Genomic DNA, 12,807 nt, shown 5'->3' with positions numbered 1-12,807 from the left:
ATTGAAATGTTTAAAAACATTTTCCTCAGAGAAAGAGAGGAAGACATTTGGATATTTCACCTTCAACAGTGCAGAACATCATTAAAAGATTTAAGGAATCTGGAGGAATTTCAATGTGTAAAGGACAAGGGTGCAAGCCTAAGCTGAACAACCGTGATCACTGCATCAAGAATCCTCATTCATCTATAAGCCAGATCACCACATGGGCTCAGGACTACTGCGGCAAAGCTTTGTCAATGTAACCCCGCCGGTCCTACGCCACCCAACCCGCTCCAAGCTGGTATCAAACCGGCGACCTTGTGCATGGAAGTCAGTTGCTCTACCAAGGATGTTAAAGACCATGGCCTCTAGCGTCTGTCACTAAAGCACGTTTAGAGGTTAGAGGAGTGAGGTTTACCCGCACAGCCCCTACTAGCTGGCCTCCGTTACATCAAGAACCTCAATACGTAGTGTAGCGAGGGAAAACACTGACACAGTTGCGTTTAGTTACAAACAAGTCCCCGGAGGGTGCTTTATTTACAAAGCGTAAGGGGTGAAATACGATGCTCTTCTTAGGTATGGTGCTCTGGGGAGAAGGTGAAGGATAGTGAGAAGTCGGGTGCTGGATCGTCACGAGCTGGAGTCTGCTGTGGGAGAGACAGAGAGACACAAGCATTAGCGCAGGGAGTCATTTGAGAATGAAGCTCGTCTTCCTCTTGTGTGGGGCTGGCTTATATGCCTCCCTGGCTGATGAGGTCCAGCTGTGAACGATCCGGTGTTGATGAGGTTCCAGCTGGGGTGAATTTGCGACCAGGGCGACGTGACATCAGTGTGCTCGCTACAGTAGTTACAGTTACAACATGTAGTCTACAAATGCCAGTGAAACCTGTATTGTACCAAAAGGAAACCCCATGTTTACAGTGTCCAGAAGGGCCGTCAACTTTTCTGGGTCTTGAGGCATCTGCGATGGACTTTTTACATCTTGTTAAATGGCGCATATTAAGTCACTTTCAATACAGTGGAAACACAGGGTCCGATGATTCCAGGTATATTTTTGGGAGAAATGGATGCTCCGGACCAAAGAAGAAAGGGATCATACACATGTGTACCAGCAACAAGTCCAAAAGCCAGGGTCTGTCTTGGTATGGGGTTGTGTCACTTGGCAACAGTAACTTGCACTTCTGTGATGCTCCGTTACTGCTGAAAAGTACAAAGAGATTTTGGAGCACAATATGCTGCATTCTTTTCCAGGGACGCTCATGCATATTTCAACAAGACCACATTCTGCACACATTACAAAGTCCTGCTGCTAAGGAAGAGGATACAGGTACTGGACTGCCTGCAGAGCCAACCAGTCTCCAACAGAATGTGTGGCACAATGCAACAACAAAGACCCTGCACTGTTGCCCACCCTAAAGGGCACCTATGGTGAAAAATCTACTTTTCAAGCTGTTTGGACAGACATGTGTGTGTGTATAGTGTATAGGCCGTCATATTTAACTGATGTAAACACACCGAGTCCTTTTTTTTTTTTTTTTTCATTTTAACAACATAAAAAAGCTGGACCAATTGGAGCGGTTTTCAGACCAACTGCAACTTTAGGTAGGAGTGTGCTCCCCCCGCCCACCGAATTGATTGACAGCTTCGCGTTGCATGTCCCGGTAGTCACGTGTATAATCATGTCAACAAGAGAAGGCGAGCGCAAAGCAAACGGGAATAAAAGATCTGTATAGTTCGCTAGGATCATCAATCATCATCAAATGTGATCGAGAGTGAGTTTCACAAGTTTAACATGTTTTAAAACAGAGCACGTGTGTAATGAAGTACAGCGATTTACTTCAGCTTTACTTCATCAGCACAGCCGCATGTCAGAACAATTGTAAAGGAAGATGCTTCAATCCTGGTCTGTGGACGTTAAATCAGGTTTATTTTGTACATTAACATCACGGATATCCATACAGCAGCGGAGATTTACCTGTATCCTGTCACATATGCGTGCAAAAAGAGTGCAAAGCTAAACGTGCGCTGTCTGTCTGTATGTGTGTTTTTCTGTGTGTGCGCACTTTGTACATTGACATTGTGTGTGTGACTCATCAATGCATCTCCACAACAAATAGTCATTGGTAAAGTTCTTACTGTAGTATTTCTCACAAACACTACGTGAGATCATCTTCCTAAGTCTGTCTGTCTGTTGTCTGACTCAGCCGAGGGAGGAGATGAAGGCACGCAGAAAGGCTCGTAGAAACGGTAGGCGGAGCAGACTATCCTTAAAGGCGCAGTACGACTAAACGGCACCCTGGTAGAAAAAAAGGCAAAACACTTATATTAAATCTGAAAAAGGGGTAACCTAGGTGCCCTTTAAGACTTGTTTGCAGGAAGAATGGGACAAAATTACACCTAAAACCCTTCATCACTTGGCAGGCCCGTGCAGAGAATGTCCAAAGGGCATGTGCAGGATAAATTGGTGTCGCGGGGGGATCATTTTGGAAGGGCGCTTTCTATCCAAGACTAAAAAGGGCATGTGCACTACACAGGTTCAGCCCTATGTGTTCACGTGGCTGTCACTTGGTGTCTTCAATTCGTAAACGTCTTTGAAGTGTTGTGAAAAGGAATGGCAACAATACAAAGTGGTAAATGCTTTACTGCTAAAAAATGTTTATTTTTAAATGTGTTGCAAGAACCAAAATCGGAATACGTGTTTATTTTAACAAAACATAACTAAAAAAGCAACACATCAAATAATGTTTGTTGTTTTATCAGTAATGAAATACAAGTCTAAGTAAATGTAGAAATTACTTCTCTTTATTTAAGATATTAAAATAAAATAATTAAAATAACATCATCAAAACATCTAGATCCTAATTTTAAACACTGGTATTGTGTTTTCTAGAAAAAAAAATACATAAAAAAGATATAAAGCCTGATCCTTTTGGTTATTTCCCAAATGCTCTAAAATATTGAGGGAAGAAGCTGTTGAGGAACATTATGATAATAAATTATTAGGATAATATTTAGGGCTGCATGGTGTAGCAGTGAGTAGCACGTTTACCTCACAGCAAGAAGGTGGCTGGTTTGAGCCTTGGCTGGGTCAGTTGGTGTTTCTGTGTGGAGTTTGCATGTTCTCCTTGTGTTCGCATGGGTTTCCACCGAGTGCTCCGATTTTCCCCACAGTCCAAAGACATGCGGTACAGGTAAACTAGCAAGGCTAAATTGTTCCTACACAGAAAAAAAAAATATTCAAAGATGCTTCCTTAGATTTACTCAATTTTTTTTTTTACGTTAAGTGGTTGTAAACAATTTTTGACATTATTAAACATTATTAAACTTAATGTGTTTGTTTAAATTCAACACAAATAAATTGTTTGCAACAGTTCTGCATGCAACACTTTTTTTCAGTGTAGTGTATGTGTGTGAATGAGTGTGTATGGATGTTTCCCAGTGATGGGTTGCAGCTGGAAGGGTGTCCACTGCGTAAAACATGTGCTGGATAAGTTGGCGGTTCATTCTGCTCTGGTGACCTCTGATTGATAAAGGGACTGAGCCGAAAAGAAAATAAATGAATGAATGTTTATAGTTTGCTTGAAATTTCTTCGAAGAAGTTCCCAGATTTTGTCCAAGCTGTAAATGTAATATTACTGAACTGTACTTTTTCTCATATTTTGTATTCTCTCTGGATGCGCTGTGATTTCTAGTATGCCATTAGGAGTGTCTTACAGATTCTCCTGTGCTGGTATGGAGGGGCGTTACGTGAGCGTGGTTCTACCTGGAGTTGACAGGCTTCTTGCGCTGTGTGAAGTTGAAGTCTATCAGCAGTTGTGGGGTAACTCAATTACTCATCAGTTATTCATTATAGGATACAATTTGGGCTGAACAAAACTGGAAAATATGTGATGTTGTTGTTATGATATGTCTTACATTACATTTCTCAACGAAAATGCTAATTTATTAGCTATGTATAATCTGTAGTTTTCAATAGGATGCTTTACAATATTATATTTGTGCATATACATTAAATTAGTCAGTACTGAAGCTAAAGCAGCCTCTAGAATTCCACATGGAGGTCAGGGACAGTACCTCTGGACAGGGCAACTAGGGCGGTAGTTCCCAGTGGAAGGGGAACTGGATGGTGTGCTCAAACTATACAATCCAACCCAAGCTCATTCTGAAAACGTAGCCCCTTCAGACGTTTTCGTGGCCGGATGTACGTATGGCTGCATTTTGTTTTTTTCAAGCGAACGCTATGGGGTGGTGTGACACCACTCCTCTTCCCGCTCTCCAGCTGGGCTGACGGCTCACCTCCTCCGTGTGGAGGGTTTTCCCGCCACAACCAGTTTGTCCGGTTAGCTTGTCGTGTTACATTGGCAGAGCGGAGGCCCGGAGAAAGAGGAGCCGGCCACGTTCGACGACCGGGTTCGAGTCCTGGGAAGAGCGGTTCCAGAAATCAGGTAAGACAAAAAACAATCCAAAAAATAAAGCGAACGAGTTCGTAACGGGGTGAGAATGCGGTGAAATCGGAAAACGCAGTCAAAATCGGACAAGGGCTTTTCTTTTTTCTGGACGGCTTTTGTAAATCGTCGCTTGGGTTTAGGGAAGGAGGAGGAAGGTGGCCGGGTCGGTTGATTGGCTGGCTGCCCAGTCAATCGTTCAGTCATTCATTCAGTGAGTCGGACAGACAGTCGCTTGACAGCGGCCTCCGGTGGCTTGTTACGCGAGAACAGTGCGGGCGCAAACGGCGTGCGCTCGCGAGAGACGTTCGAGATGCGAAAAAGCACGCACAGCAGCCTCTCAGAGATTCGCGAAAACAAAAACATCACAAATACGTACCTCCCGGGATGTATTTCGCGGTCTCCAGAAACGTCCGCAGGGCTACGTTTCCAGGATGAGCCTGGGTTGATACAATCACACACCCCAGCCTCTCTGGGAAAGTCTATGCCAGGATACTGGCGATTAGGATCCTTCCGATGGTTGAACCTAGGATCCAGAAGGAACAATGCAGTTTTTGTCCAGGCCATGGTACACTGGACCAGCTCTATACCCTCACCTGGGTGCTCGGGGGTTCATGGGAGTCCTCGTGGCATTCTGTGGGAGTATGGGGTCCACTGCGTCATTAAGAGAAGTCACCTGTGGTGGTTCGAGCATCTGTTTTGGATGCCTCCTGGACACCTTCCTAGGGAGGTGTTTCAGGCATGTCTCACTAAGAGGAGGCCTCAGGGAATACCCAGGACACGCTGGAGGTGTGCTCCAGTTTCCCTCACAGTCCAAAGACATGCGGTACAGGGGAATTGGGTAGGCTAAAATGTCCGTAGTGTATGAGTATGAATGAGTGTTTATAAATGTTTCTCAGTCCTGGGTTGCACCAGGAAGGGCATCCTCTGCGTTTAACATGTAGGGATAGTTTACAGTTTGACCCAAAGAATGACCAGTCTGGTAGATGAAAAAGAGCCGGAGTTAGAGATTTAAATAAATAAATCCAGTTTACTGAAGATAGTTTGCAGTTTCATTCGCAGAAGCCAGCTTCAACACTCACAATGAGTTCCTAGGCCGCTCTGCTTACAATCACCAATCAAGAACAATTTTACTCTCACAAACCGTCATTAACTGCGTCATACATATAACCTGATTGGGTAAAACACAGATAGACTAGGAAAATTTCCACGTGGGCTTCGTGCGTACAATTCTGAACAATATCTAAACATAAATGTCAGAAATCCTTTAGACTGATTAGAGCTGACTCCAGACCTGTGAAACGGATCAACAATCAAATAGAACACACACACACAAAGTACAATCTGTTTCTTATCCAAGGCTGACTGTACTCTCAGCCGTCTTTATCAAAAACTGTTTAATAACTGGTATAATCTACATTCAGGCAGTTATATTCCTACTACACAAAGTCTATCTTGAATAAAAAGTAGAATCACTTTAAAATAATTAACAGTAAAAAATAGCAAAATCACTTTAGACATTTAAGACAATATTAACTCCTAGAAATAACAATAGAAACAGTTGCTTCCAGTTCTCAGCCCTCAGTTCCACTCAAGGTCTCCGTGACCTCTGACCTAGTTTGGTAGCTTCTGAAAATAGGTATAAAGAGACAGGCCAATGCACTGAACATTCTTATATTAAGCAATGTGTTTACTTATTCATTAATTAAAATCAATTCATAGTTAAATACTGAGAAACAGGATGATGAAAAGGATAAACGTTGGTCCATGATGAGACGGATTGGAAAGCAGAAATCAGAATCCTTCAAACATATGCTGGATAAGCTGGCGGTTCATTCCACTGTGGCGACCCCAGATTAATAAAGGGACTAAGCCGAAAAGAAAATGAATGAATGATGGTCTGAAATGAGTAGCCTACGTTTATATGCAAGGGGAAAATCTTAAATACAAATTTTAGAAAGAGCAATCTTTTTTTGTTGTTGAAATTTAGTTGTTTTTTTGCATGAATCTGTTTTGTCCTTCTATTTCTCAAGATATTTAGTGACTAAAATGTTATTTTAAATGAATAAATCTGTTTAATAAATTTGTTTTGTTCAAATGGACCAAAACATATGACCTGTACTCACTAAAAAATTCAGTGTTTCACATATATGTGGATATCATGCACATCCATATGGGAAGTTAGACTTTTTTCTTGACGTACGTCCAGAGTCTCACTCATCTCTCCCACTTTCACTGTGCTAATTTGTTTTTCAGTGAGGAAAAACTCTGTGAAAATGAAATTAGTCTCCAGTTCTGATCTGACTGGTCCAGAGAACGACAAACTCCTCTCTCAGGTAAGAAAGAGCATGCTTTACCATTCATCAACATGGTCTCTCTGTTAAATATTAAGGGGATAGTTCACCCCAAAAAAAAAAAATAATAATAATAATGAAAATCTAAGTCTGGGGTTTGTTTTTCTACCGTGGATTACTCAATTTGCTGGATTTGGATGTTGAAAATTTGACACGATTCAGGATCGTTTCGTTCTTCAAAACTGATCAGAGAGTTGTTGTCATAGCAACAGTTCTGGTAGATCAAACCTGCGTAGGAGCAGGTTCATTTCATATAAACAGGATTAGATTGGGTCAGTTCAAGCAAAGATAATACTGAAAGTATGTGCCAAATGCTGATCATTTCTTACAGTAGTAGTTATATACAATTGAGAAAATAGTATATATATATATATATATATATATATATATATATATATATATATATATATATATATAAATATAAAATATTATGCTATCTGCTCTCCGAAAAAAAAGTAAAAGACTGCCACCTGGTGGTTCAAAGTGAAAATTTATTGATCTTTTTAGATGCAAATGCGTTCATTCACAATATTCGCCTAAAAAAAAAGGAATGATAATGTACGCAGTCAAGCACGTGTTTTTATCACTAATATGCCGGTGATTGACACCTTAACTGATATCAAAATGCTTTTTTGATGCAAAATTAATTTGTACAGTTATTCCTTACGCCAAATAAAAAAACTTGAGTAGGCCTATAGGCTACTGTGATAAAGAAAATCTTTTTCTAAATGTAGAACTAAATACATTGATATGCATTGAAATACATGATGAATACTCTTGACACGTGAGAGAGTAAAGCCTGCAGCTCACAACAAATGTGGAAGGTTATTGCGTGTCATATTTAACACACTGTTTACTGCCAATTTGATGTAATTTCGCTCACATGAATAATTGAATATTAATAAGATGATGTCATTACGCTGCTGTGCCGTCAGCCAATCGTTGCATTGCTGATTATGATTTCGAGGATGGATAGATCTGTCCTTCACAACACACGCAGCGATCTCAGATCAGTTCATCCAGACATTCTAATCTGATTAACGAACTTGTGTGAAGAATCAAATTAGCCAGAGATCAGTTATCAAGATGAACAGATCCAGGATCTGCCAAATCATCTTAGATCATTTAAGCGAGGTACGAAGAACGGACCCCAGGTAGATCAAATGAAAAACTGACAATATGTACAAACTGAAAGTATGTACCAAATGCTGATAATTTCTTACAGTAGTAGTTATATACACTTGAGAAAATAGTATATATATATATATATATATATATATATATATATATATATATATATATATATATATATATATATAAAGTAAAAAAAAATATTATGCAATCTGCTCTCCTAAATAAAAATAAAAGACTGCCACCTGGTGGTTCAAAGTGAAAATTTATTGATATGAACTTTTTAGATGCAAATGCATTCATTCACAATATTCGCCTAAAAAATGATGTTTTGATCACTAATATGCCGGTGATTGACACCTTAACTGATTTCAAAATGCTTTTTTGATGCAAAATTAATTAATGCAGTTATTCCTTATGCCGATTGAAAAAAACTTGAGTAGGCCTATAGGCTACTGTGATAAAGAAAATCTTTTCTAAATGTAGAACTAAATACATTGACATGCATTGAAATACATGATGAATACTCTTGACACATGACAGTGTAAAGCCTGCAGCTCACAACAAATGTGGAAGGTTATTGCGTGTCATATTTAACAAGCCGTTTACTGCTAATTTGATGTAATTTAGCTCACATGAATAATTGAATATTAATCAGATGATGTCATTACGCTGCTGTGCCGTCAGCCAATCGTTGCATTGCTGATCATGATTTCGAGGATGAATAGATCTGTCCTTCACAACACACGATCTTAGATCAGTTCATCCAGACATTCTAATCTGATTCACAAACTTGTGTGAAGAATCAAATTAGCCAGAGATCAGTTATCAAGATGAACAGATCCAGGATCTGCCAAATCATCATAGATCATTTAAGCAAGGTACGAAGAACAGACCCCTGGCCTAATTTCAGTAATATATCTATAACAATGTTTTGAGAGGACATATTTAAAGCGTACACTAAACTGATGTGTAATTAATTTTAGCTGCAGTCTAGTCTGGAAGTAAGAGGATTCACTAAACTCAAACTGTCCTGGATTAAACCTCCCCAGCCAGAGGTGAAACGAGTCCAGAAAGGTGCATTATTGTTAATTATTATTATTTAGACAAACCAGCTCTTGAAAAGGGATTGTTGGGTTAATATGTGATCATGAGAGTCTCACTGTGCTTTATTTACAGGTCAGTGTCTAACAATACCATAACCTGGATCCACAAATGCTCCACAGCGATGCTCCATGAAAGACGTGTGTAATGTATTTAAATCTATATTTGATGTCTCTTGTACATAGTCGAGTTATCTTTTAGGAGAAACTGACGTCATTTCTAGTAAAAAAAAAAAAAAAAAAACTGGTTAGAATAAAAGTAGCTTTAAGTCTTGTTGAGAAAATGGAATATATTTTTATCGTTATTATTATTGTCTCTTTTTCTTTTCATTAAACAATTATTTGTATTGGTCATTTAAAGGTAACTTGAGCTCTGCAGATACTTCCTGTCACAGAATATGTGCTGAGAAAGTTTTGTGCTTCTTAATGTTGTGCAGAGAATTCGCAGAAAGAGAGGACGCATGTCTGGGGGTGCAGCCAATGGAGGACTGGAGAATGATTGACGACTTTCACTAAACTCCACCTGTTCATATATAAGTTGAAGAGAGGAAATGAAAACTGTTGCGCACCTCCTGAATGTAACTTTCACATTGCATTGAGGAAAACAGAATTCTGTGCATTGAAATATTTAATTGTCTCCAATAAACTGCTAATATGTTAAACCATAAAGAAAAACCTCTCTTGACCTTTTTTTTATTGAAAACACATGGAATTGACTGAATATTCCACCAGTCTTTAATTTACCAGGGGTGTGTAATATACTTTAATAAAAGCAACCATTCATAAACTTTTTTTACTTTGGCATTCATTCATTTTCTTGTCGGCTTAGTCGCTTTATTAATCTGGGGTCGCCACAGCGGAATGAACCGCCATCTTATCCAGCACGTTTTTTACGCAGCGACTGCTCTTCCAGCCGCAACCCATCTCTGGGAAACATTCACACACACATTCACACACACACTCATACACTACGGACAATTTAGCCTACCCAATTCACCTGTACTGCATGTCTTTGGACTGTGGGGGAAACCGGAGCACCCGGAGGAAACCCACACGAATGCAGGGAGAACATGCAAACTCCACACAGAAACGCCAACTGAGCCGAGGATCGACCCAGCGACCTTCTTGCTGTGAGGCGGCAGCAGTACCTACTGCGCCACTGCTTGCCCTTTGGCAATTATTTAAAAATGTCTTTGAAATCTGGCTGATTTGTTTTCAGTAGAGATGCCCTGACCGCCCAACAAAATTACAATTAAACCATATTAACAAAAATAACTGTAAGCAAAAGAAAGCAGGTGAAAAGAAACATGCCCTGAGTGATAATGAAAGGATGAACACGTGCACACAATTAATCTCAGGCCTGCTAGTCTGTTCAAAGAAGAACTCAAATGAGTGCAGTGACCACTGCTGCTTACATAAGGATATTTTTTATAAATTTTGCGCTCTTGAAAAACAGTTATTGCTGCTGTTTGACAACAAAATTTACTTTTGACTTTTTTTAGTCAAGAATGTAGTTGTTTAGATTGCACCTATGCAGTTTATTTATAAGAATAGTGCCTATTTTAAATATTTACAATTTCTGAGCTCGTCGGTGGCCAATAGCCTGCCATAGTGTAGTAGACCAAAAACGATTGACGTTTATCCACAAGATGGTGACAGACGGCATAATAAGCTCTTACGCTTAGAGCAGTGGTCACCAAACTTGTTGCTGGAGGGCCATGTTCCTGCAGATTTTACCTCCAACCAGGGCCGGAGCAAGCTGAACTGCTGCTCTAGGCAATGGACGGTCACGCCGCCCTCAACCCGAAAGTGAAAGCGGGAGGTTGGCGAGGGAGCTGATGCCGCCCTCTCTATTCTGCCGCATTAGGCGTGGATATTACTGAAGACTCTGGTGGTAAGAGGGGTGTCCTCTCTATTCTGCCGCCCTAGGAGGCCGCCTAGGTCGCCTCTATGAACGCGCCGGTCCTGCCTCCAACCTTAATCAAACACACCTGAACAAGCTAATCAAGGCCTTAAGTGTACTTAAAACATCCAGGCAGGTGTGTTGTGTAAAACAGGGAGTGACACAGACAAATGGAGTTTGGATCCACTTGCAGGTTAATTTGGAGTCAGGCAAGCAATGGTCAAAACAGGTGCAAACAGATGTATAGAGGCAGTCCAGAATCGTAGTCAAATAACAGGCGAGAGGTCGTAATGCAGGCGGCAGACTACGACAAACGGCTTACAAGGCTAAGGTCTAAACACAGGAAAACAAGACTAGGGAACGCGTTGTAATGTCACTATTCAGATGATCAAGACTCGGCAATGGAAGAGAGTGTGTGTGCTGCTTAAATAGTGTGTGTAATCAGTCTTTAACAATCCACAGTTGGTGCGAGTGTAATCAGTCTAAATGAGGAAGCATGTGTGTGCGCGAAGTGCATGTATGAAGTTGTAGTCCATGAACTGGCGGATTTGTAGTTTGTAAGAGTGGCAATGTTTTCCAGCGACCTCTGGTGGTTAGAGATCGCTGGTCATAGTGACATGTTGAGGCAAGTTGGAGCTAAACCCTGAAGGGACAGAGATTGGTGACCCCTGACTTAGAAGATTATAACAATCTGATTTCTAACTATATCGGATCAAATCTTTATTAAACTGGTAATCATACCTGCCAACACTCCTGTTTTTCATGGGAGTATGCTGTATTTCAGACCAATATCCCGCAAACATACCGTTTTTTATTTACTCCGGAAAACTCCCATAATTTCACCCACCCCCCTCTTTGGTACAGTCTGTAACAACCCATTCTCACCCCGAAGGCATCAAAATCTGAAGTATGGTCAAGCACCTTGCGCGTCAGTATAAGGACACCGAAGGTACCCCTTGGCATCACTATACCGACGCAAAAGGAATTCCATTGCTTTCAATGGGTCATATGGAGACGTTATAGTTAGTTACCAATAGATGTCAAAGCAATATTTTAAACCTGGTTTACGCCTGTTATCACAGTTTTTTTATTTAAAAATATGTGGTTTTTGTTTTGTTCATGAAAAGCCGGCAGCTCGCTCTTTGCAACTCTCAGATGGTCGCCCACTGAAGCTAAGCAGGGCTGCGCCCGGTCAGTATCTGGATGGGAGACCACATGGGAAAGCTAGGTTGCTGCTGAAAGTGGTGTTAGTGAGGCCAGCAGGGGGCGCCCAACCTACGGTCTGTGTGGGTCCTAATGCACCAGTATAGTGACAAGGATTCTATACTGCTCAGTGAGCGCCGTCTTTCGGATGAGACGTTAAACCGAGGTCCTGACTCTTTGTGGTCGTTAAAAATCTCAGGATGTCCTTCAAAAAAGAGTAGGGGTTTCACCCCGGCATCCTGGCCAAATCTGCCCACTATATAAATGTATGGAATTATTATTATTATTATTAAAAGCATCTGTAAACAGGGTCGAGACAACTGTAAATAAGAATATACCTTGGTCAACGTGACTTCCATTCAACGGTGAGTTTAACATCGCTCAGCTATTGGTCAAAATGCATCACCGGTGAGTTCACTGATGAGTTCAACTGTGCAGCAAGGTTAATGATAGATAATGTATTTTTAATATTTTTATTGGAGATTAGTTGGTGTTGATAAATATGTTATAATTTACTTTATATTTAATGAGTGAAATTATTTTCGATTGCCCAGTTAATTATGATTAATAAAACGAATTAATTGATTTTTATTTTGTTTTATTTTGCTTTAAAAACATTACATTTAAAGTGCTTAAAATGATCTTTTTATTATTAAAATATTCATTGAAGTTGGGATCATTTAATGTCG

At 40.4% G+C, this 12,807-nt stretch overlaps 1 protein-coding gene across 1 annotated transcript in view; it reads left to right on the top strand.

Moving 5' to 3' along the window:
• The window catches only part of LOC100334521 (uncharacterized), a 31,269-nt gene extending 21,593 nt beyond the window's left edge, over positions 1-9,676 (top strand). The window contains 4 exon segments of the mRNA NM_001442980.1: positions 3,654-3,799; positions 6,681-6,760; positions 8,896-8,986; positions 9,089-9,676. Of these exon segments, the coding sequence (NP_001429909.1) occupies positions 3,654-3,799; positions 6,681-6,760; positions 8,896-8,986; positions 9,089-9,111 (340 nt within the window). The 3' untranslated portion in view covers positions 9,112-9,676.
• Positions 9,677-12,807: the final 3,131 nt, after the last annotated feature.

The sequence above is a fragment of the Danio rerio genome, chromosome 7 (assembly GCF_052040795.2).
Source record: "Danio rerio strain M-AB ecotype USA chromosome 7, GRCz13ab, whole genome shotgun sequence".
Taxonomy (NCBI): Eukaryota; Metazoa; Chordata; class Actinopteri; order Cypriniformes; family Danionidae; genus Danio; species Danio rerio.
Note: the sequence above shows the minus strand (reverse complement) of the source record. Positions and strands in the feature narration are given on the sequence as shown.